Raw genomic sequence first — 24,598 nt, forward strand, 5'->3', positions numbered from 1 at the left:
AATTGACGTCTGTCATCAGTCTTGAATCATACCCGACTCTTCGAGTCTAGTTAGGCATAATTCTCACAATTTCATTAATTTCAATCACTGTCACTGTTCTAATAAAATTAAGCCACTGAAATCAAATATTGAAATATGATGGCGACTAAATATTAAAACATAAATGTACAGGAATTTACAGGTTCAATTTGATATTATGATTATGACAGTGACTATACCCTAACTATACTGAGACACCTCAAATGAATATGGAAATCAAATGAAACTCACTGATACAATGAAGAGATACAGAACACCAAAAAAAAACGAATTGCCACACTTTACTGACCCACATAACCTCGGGGAAATGAGACAACAATCCTTCATTTCAAACGCCATCTTGAATACCAACAGTTCATTTATGATATCCAGAAATCGCAAGATCATAATCGAAATTATTCGTTTGAAAAGACATTTTTAATTTCAATGAAATCAATGAAACAACATGCGACGTATTCGTGATATATCTAGCAGCGTCAACGCAAATTCAAATCTTATTATTGAAAAATAGTTTGTTATTTTTGAGCAATACCAATCCAGCAACCAGCAATAGATAAAATCACTCGTCGTACAGACTCGTGGTTTTATCATGCTGTTTGCTCTCATGGTATTAACGAATAACAAAGTTTTCGTTAAAAAATAGAAATTTATCGATAAAATTTTGAGTTCTTGTGGTATTACTTTCCAAAACATTGTTATTTATCAACACTACGTGAGCACCTAGCATGATAAAGGCACGAGTCTGTAGGACTCATTCACTGTTTTGGAGTCCGAAAATATCATGCAAAATTTGTCGCGCGGTAACTCTGTTCAAGGGCAGATAGTTGTTGGTTCATAGATGGATCAAAAACACCTTCCGGTTCTGGTGCAGGTGTTTTCAGTCGCAGGCCCAGGACAGAGATATCAACCTGCCTAGGAACCTATGCGTCTGTATTTCAAGCGGAAATTTACGCTTTGAATTGTGTGCGAAGAGATTGGAAGAATCCAACCTCGTACACAAGTCAATAAAAATATTATCGAACAGTCAATCGGAGTTGGAAGCTTTTGGTTCCTACTGAGCAACGTCTAAATTGGTGGCAAATTGCCAAAAACGACTCTCCTCGATAGGAAGACGTAACAGATAATCTCTGGTCTGGATTCTTGGCCATATTGGCCTGGAAGGCAATGAGGCTGCTGACTCCCTTGCAAAGGAGGGTGTTGCTTCATCGGACTAGACACTGTCATTGGCTTTAGGCTTTGCCAAACAAAGATTAAACACCTGAATGGCAAGAAGATTTATGGACTTCTGGCAGAATCTTCCAGGATTGGCTCACCCTTCGAAGCTTGATACCGAACAGTTGTTGGACTACACAGTAGAGATGAACTACTATGTCCCGACTGCAACCCTTTTACGGGTTGCAGTAGAGGGTCGAATAGACTCACTCACTTTGAACCTTACCTAACCTAACTCTGTTCAGGAATCCAAAAAGTGCCAGAACTACATGTCTTCACTTTGAGAAATATGTGGTACGATAGTTTCAGAAATCTGCTACAGTTTTCAAACTAAGAGGGCGATCCTAAAGACGGATTTCCACCAAACGGACTCGCTTGCGACTAGTTTCGTTTTCAAAAACAGAAACAAAAAACTTGTTTTGGTTTCGAAAATAAACTCGAAACTCGAATTCCACCAAACAGACAAAAATTATTTTGAGTCACGTGTTTTATTGTGAAATGTTTTCTATCGTTTCAACTACAAGAACAGTTTTCAACACACTATGTTTTCATAATGCGTTGCGATGTTTTACAATCGAATCTTTGGAGCGAAAGGAACGAAAGCGAAAAAAACCAATATACTAGATGAAATCATCGTCCAATTACGAATTTGAGAACTTGTTAAATGTACTGGGGCCAAAAATTTTCAAACAGAATACATATTACAAATATATTATATCTGAATAGTTGCTTGTTGTTGTCGCCGACCATTTCCACAGAGCGAAGAGTGATCACAAAACTGCGAATGTGCTTTCTGTTCTGATTGGGGAGACCAGGATGAGATGAAGGTTATGAAAGTGAAGTTGAATGATATTAACAATCCAGTTAAGAAATATTTCTTCAGAAAAACAGATGAAAGATATAACTGAACTTCTAGCGTAGAATAAATCCAAAATTAGTACTAATCACAAACATCAGAATTGCAACACTCTTCTCGGCTCGCGTTTCACCGACCAAGTTGACGTCTTCAGGAGATATGGAGTACACTATTACTTCAATTGTGAAAGTTAGATCTACACTCTAATAATTTTCAAGCTAAAATAATAGAAAAGTTATTTTTGATAATTGTTCAGTTTGGTATTTTAATTGAGTGGTCTCAACAATTTCAAGCTATATTCATCCATTCGACATCCGTTCTAGAAAAGGGTTGGGTGACACAAAACTGTTCTGATCTACATAATCTTATAGATGCCACGTGTTTCTTTAATCGAGTTTCAATAAATCATCTGGTCTGACCACCAAACTTTAAGTCACCACAGTTTATTTCATAAATTCCCGGCCCTACAGTTTCCATCATATTGTCCCCAGGTTTAATACACTTATGATATTTTGAAAACTACTTTTACATTTTTTTTAATTCGATCAAACCTATCAGCTTGCCTTTCTGAAGTATTATAGTAAAAACGTATTTTTATTGGAACTTGAAAGACAATATTATTTATGAATAGGTCCAAATAAATCAATCCATTAAAAGAACTGAATATTTTTGCATCCCTTGAATTTCAAGTTATTAAACACTTTTCCAAGAAACAAATGAAAATTTCGATCCAAATAAATCAAGAATTCCCATTGTCGGTATCATAAAAGTTTCTCGATAAATCCGATCGACTGTTCTTTTTCTCGCAACTCTAGGAACTGAAATATATTCAATTCATCGAATGATATCAGCACAATCTATGGGTGCATTATTTTTGGTTTGATCGATTTATATGTTCTTCGACCGCGATAATATGATATTTATGTTCGACAAGTGATTGTGCCAGGGCACGTACGAAACGCTTAGCGAGGCAGAAATGTTCTTTATTGTCTTTGAGATTGTGTTACTTGCTGGTTCGCTTGCCAGCCGGATGAATGATGCTGATTGTAAGAATTAATTTTTTTGTTTAGTTTATGAGAAACTCGTGTTTCGCATTAACTTTTTTGGACCCTGTTTGAATAGGCAAACTTTTTCGTTTGCTTCACTGGTTTAATTATTATTTATTTTGGTTTATATATTTATATTTCTAGAAATCAAAAGATATATTCCTTGAAATTGTTTGTGAGTACTGGAATTCTTGGAAAGAACATGTGACTTTACAGGTTTTTTTCGGAGGTCATATCCTCTTCGGTAAACTAAAATGGTTCAAGAATTACGAACTTTATGCCATAAAAAACCCAAATGAATTCTGTGAAAGGCACAATTTGGAAGGTTTACTAGACCAATTCAACAAGGGTGCTTTTTATCCCTTGTACCTATTCCGATTTTAATCTCTCAATTCATCAATTAATCTTTTCAAATACAGTTTGAGTCCGAATGTAAAATTAATATCCCATCCAATAGCATGTACCATGATTATAGAGGAATTCAGTGACTCATTTTATTTTACTTTTATGATCTCGTGTATTTTTGTATAGTGACGTTATTCATACTGAAAGTTGATATCTTTTAATTTCAACAGCAAATGACAAAAATCTATATTTGTACTTTTTCCTGCAATTTGTATGGATTCAAAATCATTTCAAACAGAAGGTATTGAAAATTGCGCATTATCCTTTTAAATTCATACAATTTTATCGAGTGCATTAAGTCCAATTGGTCAAAATCTTTGACGGTGATTGACAATGTTTCATGATTAATTCCATTAGCTCGAACTTCCATTGACTAATATTATATAAAATGATTTGTAATCCCCAAGAAAACAGTACAAATGAAAAATTAAAAAACAATAACTGAAAATAACAATTATATTAAGCAAAAAAAACACTGAAATGAAATAACAGTGAAATAAAATACAAGAAAAAAATAGAACAATTAAACAAAGAACAAAATAATAAGTACAAACAAATAAGAAATCAAGAGATTCCAAACCAAGTTAGTTCACGACGTTTCGATTGATGGTATCCACAATCGTCTTCGGATGATGACTGGACTAAATCCTCCGAGAGATGACTATTCATGGGTCTTTCGAGTACTTTAACTTATCTCCTCTTCCCGCTTCATCGGTTTAGCGGGAGATGACCGGTTTGGCGGAAGTTGGCCATTTTTCGCTTGATTCTGAGTTTCCATATGTTGCGTATCTCTACGCTAGCTTAGCTTAATACATTGTTAGACAACATGTATGCGTCTTCTTTGAATTTCCTCCTAAACCAGTGTTTCTCCCTGTGTATGATCTCAGCTTGGGACCACTCGATGTTATGTTGATGGGTTCAAACATGCTCTGCTATTCCTGATTTGCTGTACTTGGCTTTGAATCTCTCAATTTTTAATTTTTTTGTTTTTTATTTTTTGTTTAATTTTTCTATTTTTACTTGTATTTTATTCCACTGTAATTTCATTTTAGTGTTTTTTAGCTTAATATAATTGTTATTTTCAACTATTGTTTTTAAATTTTTCATTTCTATTGTTCCTTTTAGGGATTTCAAATCATTTTATATGATATTAGACAATGGAAGTCCGAACTAATGAAGTTTTTGGTTAAAACCTTGATTAAAATGTATATAGTATATACATTTCTAGAATTATACATGTAAATAGTATAATTCTAGAAATTTTGCAAGCAAATAAATTGTGTATATAATTATTTCTTGTTTCTTCTTGAATTTTATACACAAAATCGTGTGCTTGAAAGCAAAATTTTAAAAATTATGCCAAGAAGATTATAACAAGGGTGTTTCCTAATACTTGACAAATCTAACAGCTGTACAGCTTCAGCGCAAGGCAACTAATGGATTACGATTACTTTTTTGAGCTCAGGTTTGAACTAGTTGCGTTGCAGTGAAAGCTGCAGAAAAAACAGAGTACGAATCTCATTCGATTGTCGATGTCGAAGTTCGACTTTGCCAGTGACCGCCTTGAGGAGCCTTTTTTATCTTTTATATTCGTTGTTTGACTCTTCTGTCAATCCCATCGATGGCGTCTTCGTATAGGGATCGCCGTTTATCTGACAGATGTGCGGAATATATATTTGAAGTATGATTTTTGGCAATTATTCTGTTTTTTTGTTCTACTTTCTTATCACTTTTTCTAAAAATTACTTTTTGATTTTATGTTTCTTGATTTTTTATTATTATGTTTCGGATTTTTCGCTTCATCCCATTTTTTTTTATTTGGTTTTTGGCTGTGTTTAATTTTGCTCGTGTTTCTCGTGTTTAATTTTGCTGAAAGTCTATAAACATCAAGAACAACTATTATCATTTAAAATTAATCATAATTATGGGATAAAAATTTCAAAAGGGAGTAAAATAAAAAAATACATTATTTTCAAATAACTGTATAGATTGAAAAACATAAAAATAACATTTTTCTAATTATTCAAAAATATGCATCAGATTAATATTTCGGTTAGGACGGAAGTATTATTGGACAAATCAACTGCTAAAATTCTGTTCAGAGAATGAAGTGAAAGAGTAGTAGGTAACAAAACTTTCTCTCAGACGAAAATTTCATACATACAGCCTGGTCCTTCTGCTGCTGGATGAACGAGAAGCATTTGCAAGATTATTCACTGTCTATTCACTGTGTATCTTGCATAAATGTTTGTCGGATAAAATTCAATGTCCATCGTGGTATTAGCCGGCAAAGTGGTTATTTTTGAACAGTAATTCACCTAGAATTACTGTGTAGGTACGTTGGAGGAGACCACTTTTTTGATATGCTATTTCGAAATATTCATTTTTTTATTCGTATATGTATCAGTATTCAGACTAATTTTGATAATTGGACTTTTCAGTGGTTCATATTACGCAGCAACTTTTCGGGCGAACTTTTGTGTTTGCCGTTTATTATACTTCAACAGATTCTATATTGGTTTGGCTTTGTTTATTTTTCAAAGTGTGGAAGGTTAAGTAGGTACCCCAAAAACCAGTAGAAACAATAAATGATATATCTAAGTATTTTGATACTGAGCAAAAATAACCATGAATATGAAATACATGCTGCCTCAGGGTTTTTTAAATTTCATTATAGACAATTCTTTAATGACAGAAGGCAAATCGTAAATTTTTATTCTCGTATTATGTATACAGGCCCATTATGTGGTTTCTGGTAGTTATATTTTGGTAGAATCAATTTTTGGGTGTTGTGCGGTTTTTTATGAATCAGCAGTGACACTTCAAACATATATATTGGTAAAAATGAAAATCATATGCTTCAAAATGTATTCTGTACATGAAAATTGTTAGTTCAAATTGAATATATGCTACGGAGTGTAGATACATACAAGTTCATTGTGAAACAACGGAATTTTTCAAAAATTCACTACCGAATGTACTATAAAAATTGACAAAATATATGTACTGTTTCGAAACTGGGGTATTTGTATTAGCTTTAATTGTTCTTAATGCTATAGTTAGTTGATTATTGAGTTGAGTTTACTATCGATGTTTACTCTAAAAATAATTCAACTCAATAATTGTTTTATTTATAGCTATCTATCTCCACATCATGAATATTTCTGAAAAATTGAAGGTATTCCAAATATTAAGAGACAGCTTGTTAGTTAAATACTGATATTCAAGTAGACCAATATACCGATACATATTTTACAAAAAATCTTACCGAATTCAACAAATGCCCCCCGTGCATGATCCCCCCACTGTTCCTTCCCGTAAAGTTCAAAGCTTCTGGAATTTCATCCATGACCACAGAGCGGAAGAAAAAAACAAAAAGAATACAAAACAATCACTAATGTCACACACACATATCACTGCAACCGCCTCTGTTTGTTTATTTACTCTTCTGCGTACACTGTTTTGAAACAAACCACTGTTATTTACAAAATATGTCAATAAAATCCTTCACGCCGACTAGTATTATTATTATTTCTCGAAAGAAAAGCCCGTCAGAGCACCCGTTTAGTGCTCAAGCGACGGATACGAGAAACAGTTGAACGTTTTCCTAGTGCTCTTGATGCAAATGCGACTGGCCGACACGTGACTCGCGGTGGTGGGGAGAGCTTTAGCGATAATGGGCTTTCCAAAAGTCGCCCATAGCTTTGAGACGCCGCCTATTGCGATAGAGGACATGCAGCTTTCCTGCGGCACGCGACAGGTGTTTCACTCGGGGTTGCCGAGGTGTGAAAAATTTCTTTTTTCATGAAGATATTTCACTTCGTTCTTTTGTTTGAAACATTCCCATTGTAAAAAAATATCCGCCATAATAACATGAATATCTTTTCAGTAAGCAAAAATATATCTTAGAAAACAAAATATAACAAAGTAAATAGAACCATTGTTTCCCTTATTGATGAATTAATATCATAAGTTTAACTTTTTCATGTGTTGTCTTAAAGAACAAGGATTTTTGCATTGTATTCATTGGATAGTTTGTAGATAGTAATCCGTTACATTACCGCTACTTTGTGCATGAGCCTAAAAACTCCTTTTGATCACAATTAATATGTTTCGAACTGAACAATTACACTTCTCTTTGAATAGATGTGCAGATCATGCACAGAAGTTCGTTTCAGATACAAACTTTCGTTTGAAAGTTTCTCTCTTTTTTTGCCTGATGATGGAAAATAAGTAGAAACCAAAAAAAAAATTTTCACAAAAACTAGTATCTCCAAAAAATATTTCCTTTTCAAATCATACGTCGTTTATGAACGTTCTTTTCTGTCAGACTTTCACAGTCGTTATGAAAACCCAAAACTATCTACGATCGATGAATATAAATACAAATAAAATGGTTTGCTGTCTGTTTGTTTCTGTGCATTAATCTCAAAAACATCTCAATCACAGCCTCCACAGTCTTTCGAACCATGTTGAGGTATCTGACAACACCGCACAGTTTCGAATCCGGGATCCTACATTGTCGAATGCAGAGCTAGAAAATGGCGTGTACTTTTCAGGTTTTTTTAATTTTTTTTTGTCACGACACAGATTCGAAGAGAAAGAAACAAGAAGACAAAAGAAATATAATATGCTATATGAAGCGTTTTTTCTAATCAATTAAGCAGAAAAGGCATTCCTTTGATATGAAAAACACTCGGCAAGTTGAGTTTCTACAGAGCTCTTCAGTTTCTGACTTCGCAATTACGGAATTACGCAATTTGAAGTTTCAGCGATGGAAAAAGTCTATCATAAATCATGTGCATAATAAGTTCTATCAACGTTTGTTTGAAGGTGATTGACAATGTTTCGTGATGAATTTCACTAGTTCGGACTTCCATTGTCTATTATATAAAATGATTTGAAATCCCTGAAACAAGTAAAAAAGATCATTTTATATAATAGACAATGGAAGTCCGAACTAGTGAAATTCAAGTTCTATCAAGCTGTTTTCTTCAAAAAAGTTATTCATATGAGAATAATGAGAAAGAAATTGATTGAATTATTGAACCAGGCATAATACGAGTGAATTGATTTATGTATTTTCATTGTACAGTTAGGTAGTTCCAACAACACCTATGAAGCGTTAAGTACTTTTTATTTTTTTGGATGGTCGCCCTATTTTCTCACAATATCACCAGTATGGTGAAATAATTAAACAATGACTACCCATGTAATGAAATGTAGGAAAAAAAAGAACAAAAGTAGTTGAAAAAAGTACATGTAATTTATTGGCAGTTTTGTGGTTGAATGTTTGCTGAAAAATTGATAGCATTTTTTTAATCGTTTCCAAAATTTTCCGACTCCAAATTCAGATTATTTGTATTTTCGACATAATCATTCAATATATTTGCCAAAAATGAAAAAAGGTGAAATAAAATTTCTTCTTAGTCTTGCCACAAATACAGTAATGGGAAAAATTATCTGACGAAATGATCCTATTGTATAACCCAAAATGTTAATTTTAGAAGAAACAATTTCTGATCTGTTCAAAAACATGTTTAAAATATGTTTTTTCCGTTAACTAGCTGTCGCACACTTACGAACGACAACCCTCAGAAGGTCTTGCCTTTTAACGTGTGATTCCTAACACGGGTTGGACGATAGCAAGTGAAAATCGGTCGTTCAGCCTGGGGCTTGAACCACCGACAAACACGGCGGTCAATTCGAGTGAGTGAACAAAGCACCCACGTCGAACCGACCGGCTACCGACCGACCATATATAGATATGATATAGGTATAAACCGTCTAAACTTAAGTAGTGGTTCAAATTTGGAAACAGCTATTTTCATATACAAACACTGGATCACAGTAAAGAAATATACTTTCGAAACAAATACTTTTATATATGAACGCTGAATTATACGAAAAATATTTTTCACTATTCCGTTTGTATTCCAAACATTAGTACTTAATGGAATCGAATAAGATATCAATTACAGTATTTCTACACAATATAAAAATTGAAAGAACTAAAGTTTCACTTAGGTACATGTAAAGTAAAATTTCACTTACAACTCACTACGTGACGAAAAGTCGTAATTTTATGAACGAATTGAGTGTCTTTTCTTATAATGTTATCCGTATTTGGTACTGAAGAGCTGATAAATCGAGTGTCTTACGGGGAACATCGGATGTCTACCAGTGAGGATGACAGTATTCCGAGTAAGTGAAATTTTACTTCTTTCATTTATTATACTGTGTAGGAATCCTGTGAAAGGTATCTGATTCGATTCCATTACAAATGTTTGGAATACAAATAGAATAGATCAAAGTGTTTTTCGTATAATTCAGCATTCATATAAAAAAGTATTTGTTTCGAAAGTATTTTTCTTTCGTGTAATCCAATGTTTATATGAACATAGATGTTTCGAGGGGTCTTTTTCTTCCAGTTTGTGTCTGAAAGTTACTTCTTTACATGATCTACAGATTTCTGTATACAGTTGATTTTTGAAATTGGTTTTACTTCGTTCTTTTCTTTGGAAGATTCCCACATTATTTCTATCAAGATAGAGAAATAGAAAGCCAAAACCTTTTTTTCCCATGAATTTATAGTGCGCTATCATCCAAAATGAATTCAATACATAAGGGAAAAATACCATATTTACATGAACAGTTGTATATAAGAGTCTACCCTTCTGCAACTTATCAAAGTATTCATTTACGACAAGACTCCATTTCTTCTCCACAATTCAATCATTTTCCTTTCATTACCTAAAAGTTGAGAGTTTTCGCTTCTTAAGAGGATGTTACAAATTCAGAAATACAATATAGAAGTTGATTATAAACCTGGAGAAGAGCTTTCAAATGATGATGTTTTATCTATAGAGCTACTCTGGAATAGAGAAAATGAATAATGATCTCGATAATGACATTAATTCTCGAGTATTTTTGTTTGTGTCTGGAATTAATTTTACTGAACAAAGAAAAACGTAAATGATATTCAATTGCAACTATTGAAAAATGTAATATCTATATGTGGATGCTCTGAGAATAATTACAAAAATGATAGAATTTAAATATTCATAAGATACAAAATGACCTTACAGAAGTCGATGGTCTCAAATTCATAGGTATGGCTCTATAGTGACTCCTGAAACGAACAAAGTTCACTTCAATCACATGAGAGTAAAGGAATGTTGACATTTCGCCAAAAATCAATTTTTGGTCATCAATGAATGATGATATTAGGCAAAAAAATATAGAATGTGAAATATGTGTGACATTTTCAAAATCACAATTAGCTGAGCCTTCAATGACCCACAATAATTCAAGATTGCCATAAATCAAAGTAAGGAGTGATATTCTTGGAATCCATTACCAGAAATATCTTTTTCTTGATTATATATATATTTATAGTCGGAGCTTATTCCATATTTTGATGGTATTTTCGCCGGAAATGGTATACTAGTAACAGTTATAACCGATGGTGCCCCACAATTGTAGGTACCTATTCTTATGAATTAAAACGGTTTTCACATTTACGAGTATTCAATTAGGTACATCACCGACGTATGCTCAATCAAATGGAAGAGGGAAAAAAAATATTTAGACAAAAAACAATATTTTCAAAAAAACTTTGGAAGAAAATAGTGACTTGGCTCTTACTTCTATTCAAAAATATGAAAATAAATATCACATAAATTAAGATCCGCTTTACCATTTGACATTAGAATATTCAGCTTGATGTGTGATTGATGACTCGTTTATTTTATGGTAATTCATGATCACTTTAATCAAATAAATAAAAACACTTTCGTCTAATTACCACTGGTCAACCAGTGAGAGTTTCAAATAAGACATCGATCTTGGCAGCCAGACAAAACAGAGATATACCTACACTTCAAGGTTAGGATGTACAGTGAAAAGAGTCGGACAAAAAAGAGTAGGTACAAGCATAGTTCATTTTATAGACGAGTTTTAAGATTGAAACAAACGGCTAAAATTCAAACTTATCTCAGAGAGAGTGCCTGTTAGGGCAACCGTTATTTATCACAACACAAGTAATAGTACCATCAGACTCGCATAAGTAAAAAAGTGCTAAAACACGTTTATTGCTGTAGAAATTGTCAGACTTTCATGTCCATAGTTTATTAGGTACCTATATGAGTATCTATAATTTTTTGGATTTGAGGGTCGTCGTAAAGATTTCTTCTTGATGTTTCGCATACATGGCTATCTTCTTCATGGGTGCTTCCATCTATGAGTCCGCCTTCAACATCAAAGATGAAAGAACCTTTGAATAAGCTAGCCACGCGTTTCATAGAAACAGGAGAAAATTTCATTTCATATCCATATTCATATAAAATAATTAGGGAGCTGCACTGCTATAACACATAATATCTTATTTTCCTATTTCGACAGGATACGCCTCTTGATCGTATCTACATCCTTCCAACATCAGTAAAAAACGACAATATTCTTAGAAACTTTCATAGATTCTTCTTGTTTCACTATACAAAAGCAAATGTGTTTTACAATTGTTTTGTTTAATTCCACAAGAATGCATCTCGTTCAGTTTTATCTCGACTTGATAGGTATAGATAAGTATATACATAATGATACAGCAACAACACTCTCCTCCTTAAGACTGCCTGGTCAGTCTGCCGTTTACAGATCGAACAAGTCATTAAGGCTCATCAAGGATCACCAATCAGGCGGCGGCTCCTCTCTAATGGCGCTAGAGGGCGTGGTGGATGGCAACGAGGTAGACACGCCTAGCGCGTAGGATAATCAGGATGACTAACTGAAGTTTTCCACGGGTTTTCCGTTCACAAACGTCTCACTCTTTTAACACGAGTTTTGGAGTGTCACGGTTTTATTGAAAATAATTATGGAAATGTAGTTTTTGTTTTCAGAAAGATTACCAAGATTATCCAAATTCCCTTAATGTGTTCTTGGTAAGCTTTTATTAGAGACAAGGTATCTGAAAAATAAATAACTAAATTTGAATCAACAGAGAGGATTTGCTCAAATATAATAAAGAGCAAACTAAAAAGTTCACCTCAAAAAGGGGTGGACCTTTGTAGAGACCAATTTTGCACTTATTTATACATTATGACCGTTTATAAAATGAATGATTATAAAAAATAAATTTTTTATCATTAGCTTTCTCAAATTAGTTTCGCGATCAAATTCTGAAAAATTATAGTAACCTATATGTATTTTTCTTTCGAAAAAAACGTATGAACAATAAAATTTCCATATAACTATATCATATTCGATAGTCTACATGATTACACACAGACTGTGTATGTGTTCACTGCGTGACACAGTGTGACACACCATTGGGATTCTCCCAAACTATACAGGAGATACGTCGAAGATTAAATTTGGGCAAAGTTGCGTTTTTTTTTGCTGGACAAAATACTGTTTTGAAACTTAGAAAATTCCGAGTACTTTCGGAAGTATCCGGAAAAAACTGAAAATTGGAATTTTCGTTTTTATTTTTTCTAGCGTTATTTGACAACATAGATCAAAACCAAAAACACATTTACATTGATACTTTTTTCAGCTAACGTTTTCATATTCAGATTTAATATCCCATGTTTTGTCTTCTGGCAATCATCATCAACTTTTTTTTCTATTAATGCCGCCACAAAAAAATAGTGCTCCTCATTCTGATTTCATTGATGCATAATTTGTTGAGATTTGTCCTTCTAAGACCAGAGGTATTAAAGAAAAAAACAACTTCATCTGAGATGGTCATGACTCCATCGAAAAATTTTGTTTAATAAACACCAGTTGTCAGAACTCATCAAACATCATAAGTTTGCACATAAACTCAAATGAAGAAAAATGAGATACGTTGAAATTATATTATAAATTTTATAGGTATAGTACGAAAAACAGCACAAATTTATTTACAATTATATCCAGAAAAAACAGCCGGATAGAACATTATTCGGAATTTTGGACAAACAATTGGCTGAGTACGGTGCGTTTCAAAAACCAAGAATGAAGTATGGAAGCAGAATGGAACAAAATACTAGAAATAACTTATTAGCCAAGAAAAAAATTTTTTTTTCCATATTCGAAAAAGTATAATTTTTTTTGGGTACTTTTTTTGATGAATGCAGATCCTTTCAAATCAACGCATTAAGTCAGGGCAGAAATGGATGTACCGCAGACGAGAGTTTGGAGGAAATTCAAAAAAAGTGATTTGAAATGTTATCAGATAATACATATTTCACAAAAATTACATCCAGGTGATCCTGAGAGGTGGATGGAATTTTTTAGCTGGCTCTCAAATAGGGTAGGGTCTAACCTAGGTATTCGAGAAAAACATTATTTGTTCCGACGAAAGTACTTTTTCGAACTGTGGTGTTTTTAATAGAAATAATAGAATAATTTGGAGTGAAAATAATCCACGACACTTCAGAGAAGTCAGACCACAAGTTTATAACGACCGAATACTTGGACCTCAGTTCTTCTCTGATATATACTTTGAACGGTTCTTAAGAAACGAATTCGAAGAATATATGGATACATTTCCCCTTGTTAATTATAACAGCTGCCGGTTTCAGCATGACGGGCCTTTTCCACAGAATAAAAGAGCAGTTTGCGAATATTCACACCAAAGATTTCCTAATAGGTGGTTAGGAAATGCTGGACCAGTGAGGTGGCCGTTAAGGTCACCTGACCTTACAATTTTGGATACTTTTTTGTGTGAGGCACTTTGAAGAACAGAATCTATGAAGAGCAAGACTATGACACAGTAGGTGAAAATGTCATCAAGCAATTCAGGTCTATCAGAAGAAGGGATATTATTAGGGCTGTTCTTAATTTGAGACAACGAGCTCTCTTGTGAATTCAAGAGGAAGGCCATCATTTCGAACACGTGCATTTTTAACAAGCTCATGATTTCATTCTTGGTTTTTGAAACGCACCGTACTCATCCAAGTGTTTGTCCAAAATACCGAATGATGTTCTTTCCGGCTGTTGTCTTTCCGAAAATAATTCAAAATAAATTTGTGCAGTTTTCGTACTATTCCCATCAAATTTATAATACAGTTTCAACAAACATATCTCGTTTTGAATGAGTTCTGACAACTAGAGTTTATTAAACAAAATTTTTCGATGGAGTCATGACCATCTCAGATGAACTTGTTTGTTTTAATAGGTACCTGTGGTTTCAGAAGAGCAAATCATAACAAATTATACATCAATATGAAATCATGAGAAGTAAATCTGAACATGAAAACGTGTAGCTGAAAAAACTGACAAATTAGCTGTATTAGCCGAACAAACTCTCATTAGAGAATGCACATTATTTCATTCGAAAATACACAAATAAGTACTTACCTACTCGATAAAACTCAGAATTACTATCCAGGAATATTCGAGTGGCAATAGAAATTTAGAAACACAGGGTTAATATCAATGGAAAAAATGACGCAATGAACATTAATGAAGTCTTGCTACTTGGCCTCAATTGTACCTACACAAATAAGGTCATTTAATCCCGAGGCAACGCCCACGTATTATACAGGGCTATTCAATTCGTTTCTGTACATGGGGATCTCGTAAACGATAAGAGATATAGAGTGTCGGTTAAATTGTGGCAAAGTTGTGTATTTTAGAAACCTATTCAATGATGTGAAGAAATCGAATATAGCTCTTTTGGTTATGGAGATATACAGGAGAAACCAAAAAATCCCAAATTATTTTTTTGCCTATATCTTCTTTATTCGCAGACGTATTGAAAATCTGTCCACATTTTGCTATTGGCACTTGATGTGGGCTCTCAGAATATATTCATGAATCTTTCATTCAGGGTGTCATTTGACTTGGGCCACCCCCATCTTTGTATTTTTAAATACGGACCTGTATTTTTTGTTATAGTTTTAGGATCGTAGACGTTCACTTCATACTGAGAAATTAAATTAAATTTTATATTCTGGGATGTTTCGGTAATAATCGATTATAATTTTGTAAATTATTCCCTTTCAAATTACGGCCCTGGAAATTGGTTGACTGAGTTGAATAAAAACATAATAGCAACTTTCACGTCTCCCTATGTATCGTAGAGTTTTTCGAGAGTTTTTTTCATTTTAAGGTACCTATTAATATTTTTTCCATTGCTCTGAGCGTTTTCTACAATGAACTTCGAATAAGAAAACGTTTTATGATTATTTGAAACATATCTACGTCAAAAATATATTATATGTGTTTTAATAAGCAGAAAAAGAAATGATAGCAATAATAACATCCGAAACGAACACTATAATTGTAATGAAAATTGAAATGAAAGTATAAAAATTAGTTTTCCAATAATTCATTTCATTTGCAGGCAACATTTATACCTCTGTCTATCCACATTTATCCATTTATTTCTCAGATTGTAGATAAAGTTGAAAACACAGAATACATATCAAGGAACATTGATGGACGTTCTCCACAAAAATGTAGAATAGGTATTGTTTTCATGACTTCTATACGCATAGGTATAGGCAAGATTTTGTGAAATTACGATTTGTTTCGTATCGTATTTTGTAGAGAATAATGCATATATACCTACCTAGGTACTTTGATTTGAATAAGTAGACCAGAAACAAAAACAAAACAATAAAGAATTTAAACTACTTTGCCCCTCCCTGCTATTATTATGAAAAATGAAACACTTATGGGTGAATATACAGGGTGTTCCTTAAACACATGTTAATATTCAAGGAGGTAATTCTTAGACCCATTTTAAGAAAAAAACTTCCTATGGACGTATGTCCTAAACGCCTTAACTTTTGAGATACAGGGTGGCAAAGTTTTCAAAAATAATCAGTTTTTTAATAATAACTGAGATAATTTTGTAGACATCTTTGGCAAGAATGAAAAAATGTAACATGTGATGCTGTTTCAGACTTGACTAATACTAATTCTATATTGAATCAAAATTATACCGTATACCTTGCTAACATATTAGCGGATACAATTTCGATTTATTTTTGTCTACCCTATTTTCATGATTGATAAATTTTCCAATTCTATCTCTTACAATTGAGTTTGGTAATATGAGAGCGTCAACATATGGTATAGTCTATACGAAGTCAATCCAAACAGCTGAATAAAAGAATAATGTCCTGGTCTGATAAATATACTAGTTAATACTGTTGTAAATCATGCCCGAAAGAAAATAACGCCGGCCGCCGCTGGTAGTCATAAACCAGGCGTGACGTGGTTAAGAGCGCGCGAGTGCACGATGATTCCCCGCCAATCGAGAAACAGCGAGAGTAACGTTACCGACTTCGACAGAACTTCGGAGAAATTTCGACAACATTCAATTACGATATTTAAAGGCTAGCTGCGAGCATTCAAATAATAGTTGAAGATTTAGTTGAAGTATTTGTGTATTTAAAGTGGAATAAAGTTAAGTTTGATTATTTAGTGTAGTCCATTATTGGTGAACCCACGGGGAAAAACGAAACATTTGGTGTTGGAAGTAGAATAATTGACTGAAAATTTTCTGTTTCATGGTGAAAACAAGTAGTGTCGATTACGACGAGATGGAAGAGTTTAAGAAAATTTTCGAGGTTTTGCAAGCGGGCCTGGCGGAAGAACGAAAACGCCGAAATGAATGAGAAAGAAAAGTTACGCAGAAATGAATATCGTGAATTACTATTAGGTATTCAGAAAAAACAGGAAAAAGACAGAGACTTGCTGGTGAATATTCAAGAAAAACAGCAAAAAGACAGAGACTTGCTAGTAAATATTCAGGAAAAACAGAAAAAAGACAATCAGATTTATCTTCATCGATTGAAAGATTTAAAATCTTCCCAAGTGAGTGAAGAAAAGGTACAGGAATATATCCAGGAAGAATTTGGAAAAGTGTTTCAGGAAACAAAGGAGGGATTGCAAAAAGTAGTCGACGAGAAGCTTGAAGTGGTTGAAAGGAAATTTGAAGAGGGTTTGAGGGAGTCGGAAGGAAACTTGAAGGAGTCGATAAAAAGTTTGAAGGAGTCGACAAAAAGTTCGAAGAAATTTTCCGGAAACTTCGGAAAGAATTACCGGAACCGAAAAGGATAACTGCGGAAAAATGCAAATCGAAAACGACACCCTCCCCTTCTAGCAGTAGTTTTATTAAAACTCCAACTTTCGATGGCGAATCTTCATGATCAATTTATCGCAGACAATTTGAGGCCGCTGTGGAAAATATTAGGTGTAGAAACGAGGAGAAAGCAACAGCTCTCATACTAGCACTACGAGGAAAGGCTTCCAAAATTCTGCGAAATATTCCAGTGAATAGACAGAAGGATTATGAAGCAGTCGTATCAGCTTTGGAAGTCAGATATGGTGGTGATCACCTCCAGCAAGTCTACCAAGCTCAACTGAAGGTGAGAAAATCAAGGCAGTGTAAGAATAACCAACACCGAAGAGCAAGCACGACGAAAGAAGCTTCCTTGGACTCTGTAGCTATTCCCAGCGTTTCGTGAAGGACTTTGGAAAAGTCGCCAGACCGCTGCATAGCTTAACTGAAAAGAGAACACCTTTCGTTTGGTCCCCAGATTGCTAAAAAGCATTTGTTATCCTGAAGAGACATTTTATCAGCGCACCGATCCTGGCATACCCAAAGGAGAAGGGTTTATTTATACTGGACACGGATGCATCCCAACAAGTAATAGGAGCAGTACTTTCCCAGGTACAACAACAAGAAGAAGTCGTCATCAGCTATTTTAGTAAGTCCCTGGGAACGTCCGAAAGAAATTACTACGTTACTAGAAAATAACTCCTCGCAGTGGTCAAAGCGGTGGATCAGTACTACTCCTTTTTATATGACCGTAAATTTTTGATCAGGTCAGACCACTCAGCACCGATGGCTCTTCAAACTTCAGAACACCAGAAGGACAAATAGATAGGTGGATCGAAAAGTTACAAACTTACGATTTTGAAATTCAACATCGGAAAGGAAAGAGTCACGGAAACGCAGATAGCCTCTCAAGAAGACCATGCCTGACATTCGGATGCAAATTTTGCCAACGCCAGGAGGACAAGGATTTTCAGCTACCAGAAGAACTTTCCACCAGACGTGATGAGGTAGTGGGCAGAGACTTCTTTATGGACAGCTCTGATAGGGAGATAAGCTCCCCTACCTCCCGCCGCTTCGGGTTCCCTCTGACCCGGAGGGTAGCAACATGTAAGGGTCCCTTGTCCAGGGATACGGACAGACACCTGACCATGGTGTGGTACGGTCGTTAACAACATCTGAGGGTTACCCTACCTTCCTGACGAGGCAAGACATCATCGTAGGGCAGAAGGAGGATCCCGTCTTGTACGAGATTGGATTGCCAAAGGGGTGATACCGGAATGGCAAGAGATTTCCATGCACGGCCATCAGGAAAAGGGGGACTGGCTCCAATGGGACTCCCATGAGCATTCGAAATGACCTACTCACTCGGAAATGGTAAAGCCCGGATGAAAGAACCCACAGATTCCGAATGATCCTTCGCGAGTATCCTCGAACAGCTTCACGATGATCGCACTGGAGGACATTTCGGAGTAATGTGAGAGTGCGTGAGAGGTACAATTGGGTCAATTGCCGTCGAGACGTGGAAGAGTGGTGTAAGCGCTGTGAACTGTGCTCTTCGAGAAAGGGTCCGAAAACAATGCAAAGAGGAAAGTTGAAGCAGTACTACAGTGAGGGCCCTTTCGAGAGAAACACAGTCGACATTTTGGGACCATTCCCTATGACCACATCCGGTAACAAGTACCTTATGGTTGTCATGGACTACTTTTCCAAATGACTTGAAGTAGTAGCCTTACCCAACCAAGAGGCTAAAACGGTAGCAGAAGCCCTGTTGCAGAACGTAATTGCCAGACATGGAGTACCCCAAGAACTACACTTGGATCAGGGTCGCAACTTCGAATCGAATTTATGGAAGGAAATGATGACTCTGTTGGGAATAAAGAAGACAAGAACAACTGCTATTCACCCACAATCCGATGGAATGGTCGAAAGGCATAATCGCATCATCAATAACTACCTCTCGATATTTGTATCCGAAAACCAAAGAGACTGCGATAAATGGGTTCCTCTTTTTCTGTTGGCATACAGGAGCTCCCAACATGACGCGACAGGTTACACACCATCCATGTTGTTAACTGATAGGGAACTGAAGCTTCCGATAGATATATTGTGTTTCGATGAATCTCAAGAGGTACCTCTTTCAGAGTATGTGAATGACCTGACGGAGATACTGAAAATTGTACACGAATTTGCTAGGACCAAATTACAGCTTTCCAGCGACAGGATGAAAATAAGATTTGACAAGAAGTCGCTGCCAGTGAGCTTCAAGGAGGGTGGTACAGTGTGGCTCTACCAACCCCAATGTCGGAAAGGTTTGTGTTCAAAGTTGTATAGACCATGGCAAGGACCTTACTTGGTAACCAAAAAGATAAACGATCTGGTGTACAGAATCCAATTATCATCCAGAAGCAAGCCTGAAATTGTTCACATAGAGAGGCTGAGTCCTTACATGGGTCATGATGTCCCCTCTTCGAATGTTGTTCGGGGCAAACAACCTCAGGGAAGGGAGTAGTGTTGTGAATCATGCCCGAAAAAAAAAATAACGCCGACCGCCGTTGGTAGGCCTAAATCAGGCGTGACGTGGCAAGAACGCGCTAGTGCACGATTATTCCCCGGCAATCGAGAAAGAGCGAGAGTAATGTTACCGACTTCGACAGAACTTCGGAGAAATTTCGACAATATTCGATTACGATATTTAAAGGCTAGCTGCGAGCATATCGAGACAGTGTTAGTCAGGGAAGCTATAGATTATGCTGTAGATGACCCCTCCCGATATAGAAGGCCCCGACACTCTGTCGAATGAGGCCCCTATGTCCTCCGTCAAAGGATGAACAATTTTTCTTCCATCTCACCCCAGCCAGGTAGGGGTACACCGTGAATGGCGGCACTGATGTTCTGAGAACATTCATGTCGCCATCTTACCATCAGTCATCACCCATTTGTCCCTCTGACAAACATCAGTTGAAAGGGTTAGGGAACCAGGCTCCAACCTGTTTGAAATCACGGTGCAAACAATATCGAGACAGTCAAGTGGACGTTACGGTGCGGTACGCGAAGTGATTTAGTGAGGCGATAGACATTCAAATAAAATAGTTGAATTTTAGTTGAAGTATTTGTGTATTTAAAGTGGATTAAAGTTTAGTTTGATTATTCAGTGTAGTCAATTATTGGTGAAACCACGGGGAAAAACGTAACAATACCATATAAAACTCCCCACATAAAAATAATGATTAGACAAAAAAATTATACCACGCCGCCCATGTGATACAAAAAAACTGCTGACGTTCGGCAACTACTTAGTTTTTATGCCATGCGAATTGACTTCGAATATACTATACAATATATTTGATCTGTGCTTTTGTAGGTATTGTTTTCTTAACAGTTCAGTGTTCATTGTGCTATCAAGGAAATCGTAGAGCTAACATTTCAGAAGTGTTTTGTGAATAGACAAAAATATATTTCACTAGCGAACCGCTCCGGCTCCGCACGGGTGCAAAGCTGATTCTAAGTATAAATTCACCCACCGGAAATTATGAACGCGCCTTTTCCCGCGGCATACACTCCAGTTGGAATATATAAAATTCATTTCGTATTGCACATCTACAATATAAAACAAACCTAGGTACATAAAAAATTTCAGTTTCTGAAGATAGCGGTACGGAGAAACAGCGATGAAAAGGTAATTTTCATAAGTAAACGCGCCCCTTTTATCTCCAGGGAGGTGCTCCAGTTGGAATATTTCAAAATATTTTCCTATTGCACATCTGTAACATAAAGCGAACCTACATACAAAATTTCAGCCTCTGAAAATATATTGGTAGGTACTCAGAAACAGTCATGAAAAGGTAATTTTCATATGTAAACCGGCCCATTTTACCCCCGCGGAGAGCTCCCCAGTTGGAATATTTGAAAATCGCACTTTCGCATTTATGAGTATAGATGTATAGATGATTTATTCGATTCACTTCGATGTTTCTCAAGGCTGTCAACAGCCTCTACAATTACATCAACGGAACAGTTACATAAAAATTGCATACTGCAGTATGTACTGGAAAGTAACAAAATATTGGTCCTAAAATAGAACTCCCAGGCCCATAATTCAAAGGTCATATCGATTCTCATCAATTAATGATACCTATAGTCGAAAGCGACTTCACATAAGTATTACTTTCAGAGCGTTTCAAGTATTTTCTTGTTTTGCTTGTATATCTTCAAAAACTTGATGTAAAAATATTATAAAACAGAAATCTGATGAACACTTTTTCCACCCCAGAATAAAACAATGTCTCTTGACGCGCGTTTCGCTAACCAAGTTGACATCATCAGAAGATGATTGAAACAGTTTCAGTGTGTTCCTGATGATGTTACCTTCATTAGCATAACCCGCCTCGAGAGACAGTGATTTAGTTCTGGTGTGGAAAAAGTTTTTTCATCAGAAACGTTTTAAGCATACATAGGTTTTAATTCTACCCATCAAATAAAACAGATCTCATGCAGAACCCCGATTAACTCTTCTGTTCATCTAAATAATATTTGAATTGAATGTCTGCATGAAATTATAACCAAAATATTGAACTAGATTCTGAGATCGAAAAACATTGGAAGCAATAATAATAATAATGATAATAATAATAATAAGGACTCGATACAATATAAGCGTAACCTCTCTATGGCCTGGATCGATTACCGTAAGGGATTTGATACAATTTCGCATGAGCTCATCTTGCATTTGCTCAGATGCCTTGCGGTTCTCGACAAAATAGTGAGATACATTGAACAACCGATAGCACTTTGGCGAACTCGCTTCACCATAACATCTGCTATCAGCATGGCCAGCTTATGCGGTCTCAGCCTATATCCATCGACATAACGTGGCTCTAGGAGTGCTATATTACCATCTACGGAACTCTTACGGTATTGACGAGACACCGGCGTTGCCCTACGCTCCGGGTGATATGAAATCCGTTGTGGGGAACGAGAAGTGCCGAATTTATTGTAACTATTCATTCCCCACCCTCAGGCTCATACAAGCTAATAAGCCTGATGTAGTCCTTCTCGACTACCAGAGCAAAACGATATTTGTTGTGGAGTTTTCAGCTCCTGGCGAGACAATTATCATCAGAAAAGAGTAGGAAAAACGGATAAAAATATCGAGATTTTCTCTTCGAACTCCGTAGAATCTATCCATCACTCTGTCAAGATGGCTGTTCTGATTATTGGAGTCCTTGGTGGAATGATGCCCTTTCTACTCTCGAATTTTAAAATTATACCGGCTTGCCGCACTAAGGCAGAAATCTCAGCCGCACAGATGCAGAAGGATGTCATTCTTGGCTCACTGCGATTGCTCAGGACACATGATTCTCGGACCCAATGATCACTTACCCTACGGTGTGGGTAAGTCTATAAGGATCATCTAATTTTCGTTTCAACGGTTTCTAGTCTTATTTTTGATTTTTCATTTTCTTCTTTCAAAATACCTACTATTTTCTTCTTTTATTTCACAGATTTGCGTATACATTTCCATCTTGAAACTTTTCAATTCTTGTTTAAGATCTTCGACATGCTTCACAAGTTGTTTATTTCGTTTTTTAATTTCAGATATATCTTGAGTTATTCGTTTCTAGAGAGTGACAGCATTTCCCCTTCTAATATATTATGAATGAGCCTGCCCTACTATTTCTAAGAAATTCAGTATCTGTATAGTATAAATATCTTATTATCTTTATACTATGATATCTGTTTGTCCCTTTTTATAGTGAGGTTTTTGTTTGCATAAAAATACTCAGTTAAGATTGTTGAGAAATCTATTATTTGAATATTATAGTGTAACTCACTTCTTATGCAGTTCATTGGCAGGGCAATTCGACCAATTGATAGACTGTAACTTTCTTTGTCCGTTCAAAGTAATTCACTTTAAAGTAGAGGACCACATGTATATCACTGTTGCTTTACTTCAATATAAAGTAAACAATTTAATTTTGGTTTGATTCATTTGTTCAGGTGAGTAATCAATTCCCAGTTGCAAAATTAGCAATGAATCAATGCAGTGAATCGAATAATTCTATAAATATAAACAGAAACATGTTTCAGATTCAGAAGATGATGTACCCCTGAATCAATTTTTACGTTTGAAAGAAGCCAACATCAATGTGTGGAAAAATTTTTTTTTGGGTACACTCCAAATTAGTTGAGGACGACTGTATAGATGTCTAGTTAAAGAAGAAGTTTTTGCAGTAATGGATAATCGTGGTAAAAATATTCCCACAAACAAAATAGATGATTCTGATGTTATCATGCATATCAAATCTTTCCCTTCTTACCAAAGTCATTACAGCCGGAAAGATAATGAACAGAGGAAATACCTTAATCCAGAATTGAATATTCGAAAGATCTATGACCTTTATGTTCAAGAATGCTCTAAAGCAAATAAACAACCTGTCAAAGAAAAATTCTACTACAAAGTGTTTTCCACGAAATTCAATCTCCACTTCAAAATTCCCAGCAATAACATATGCCGTTTGTGCGATGAGTTACACTTGAAGATTTGTAGTAAAACTGATGGAAAGAACAAGAAGGAACTAGAAATACAAAAAAATTGCATTTAGCTCGTTCTGATCAGGCCAGAGACACTTTGAGAAGAGATCAGCAAAATGCTTCTGATGAATGTTATGTCTAGATTTGTAATAAAACTGATGGAAATAACAAGAAGGAACTAGAAATACAAAAAAAAATGCATTTAGCTCGTTCTGATCAGGCCAGACACACTTTGAAAAGAGATAAAATGCTTCTGATGAATGTTATGTCTGCACATTCGACTTACAGAAGGCACTTCCTTTTCCGAAGCTTTCTACATCACGTCTTGTATATTTATAATTTTGGCATACATTCTTTCAACTTGGATACAGACTTCATGCATGTTTGGGATGAGACACAAGGAGGACGAGGAACTCAGGATGTAGCTTCGTGTATTCTCAAACACCTCAA

General features: G+C 35.4%; 1 protein-coding gene across 1 annotated transcript in view; it reads right to left on the reverse strand.

Moving 5' to 3' along the window:
• The window catches only part of LOC111515988 (uncharacterized), a 113,222-nt gene extending 106,059 nt beyond the window's left edge, over positions 1–7,163 (reverse strand). Inside the window, exon 1 of the mRNA XM_074173851.1 lies at positions 6,827–7,163. Within this exon, the coding sequence (XP_074029952.1) occupies positions 6,827–6,907 (81 nt within the window). The 5' untranslated portion in view covers positions 6,908–7,163. The remainder of the gene's footprint in view (positions 1–6,826) is intronic.
• Between the last annotated feature and the right edge of the window lie 17,435 nt (positions 7,164–24,598).

Source organism: Leptinotarsa decemlineata, unplaced genomic scaffold (genome assembly GCF_025532065.1).
Source record: "Leptinotarsa decemlineata unplaced genomic scaffold, Ldec_3_MD MMD2_tig00000505_RagTag_RagTag, whole genome shotgun sequence".
NCBI lineage: Eukaryota > Metazoa > Arthropoda > Insecta > Coleoptera > Chrysomelidae > Leptinotarsa > Leptinotarsa decemlineata.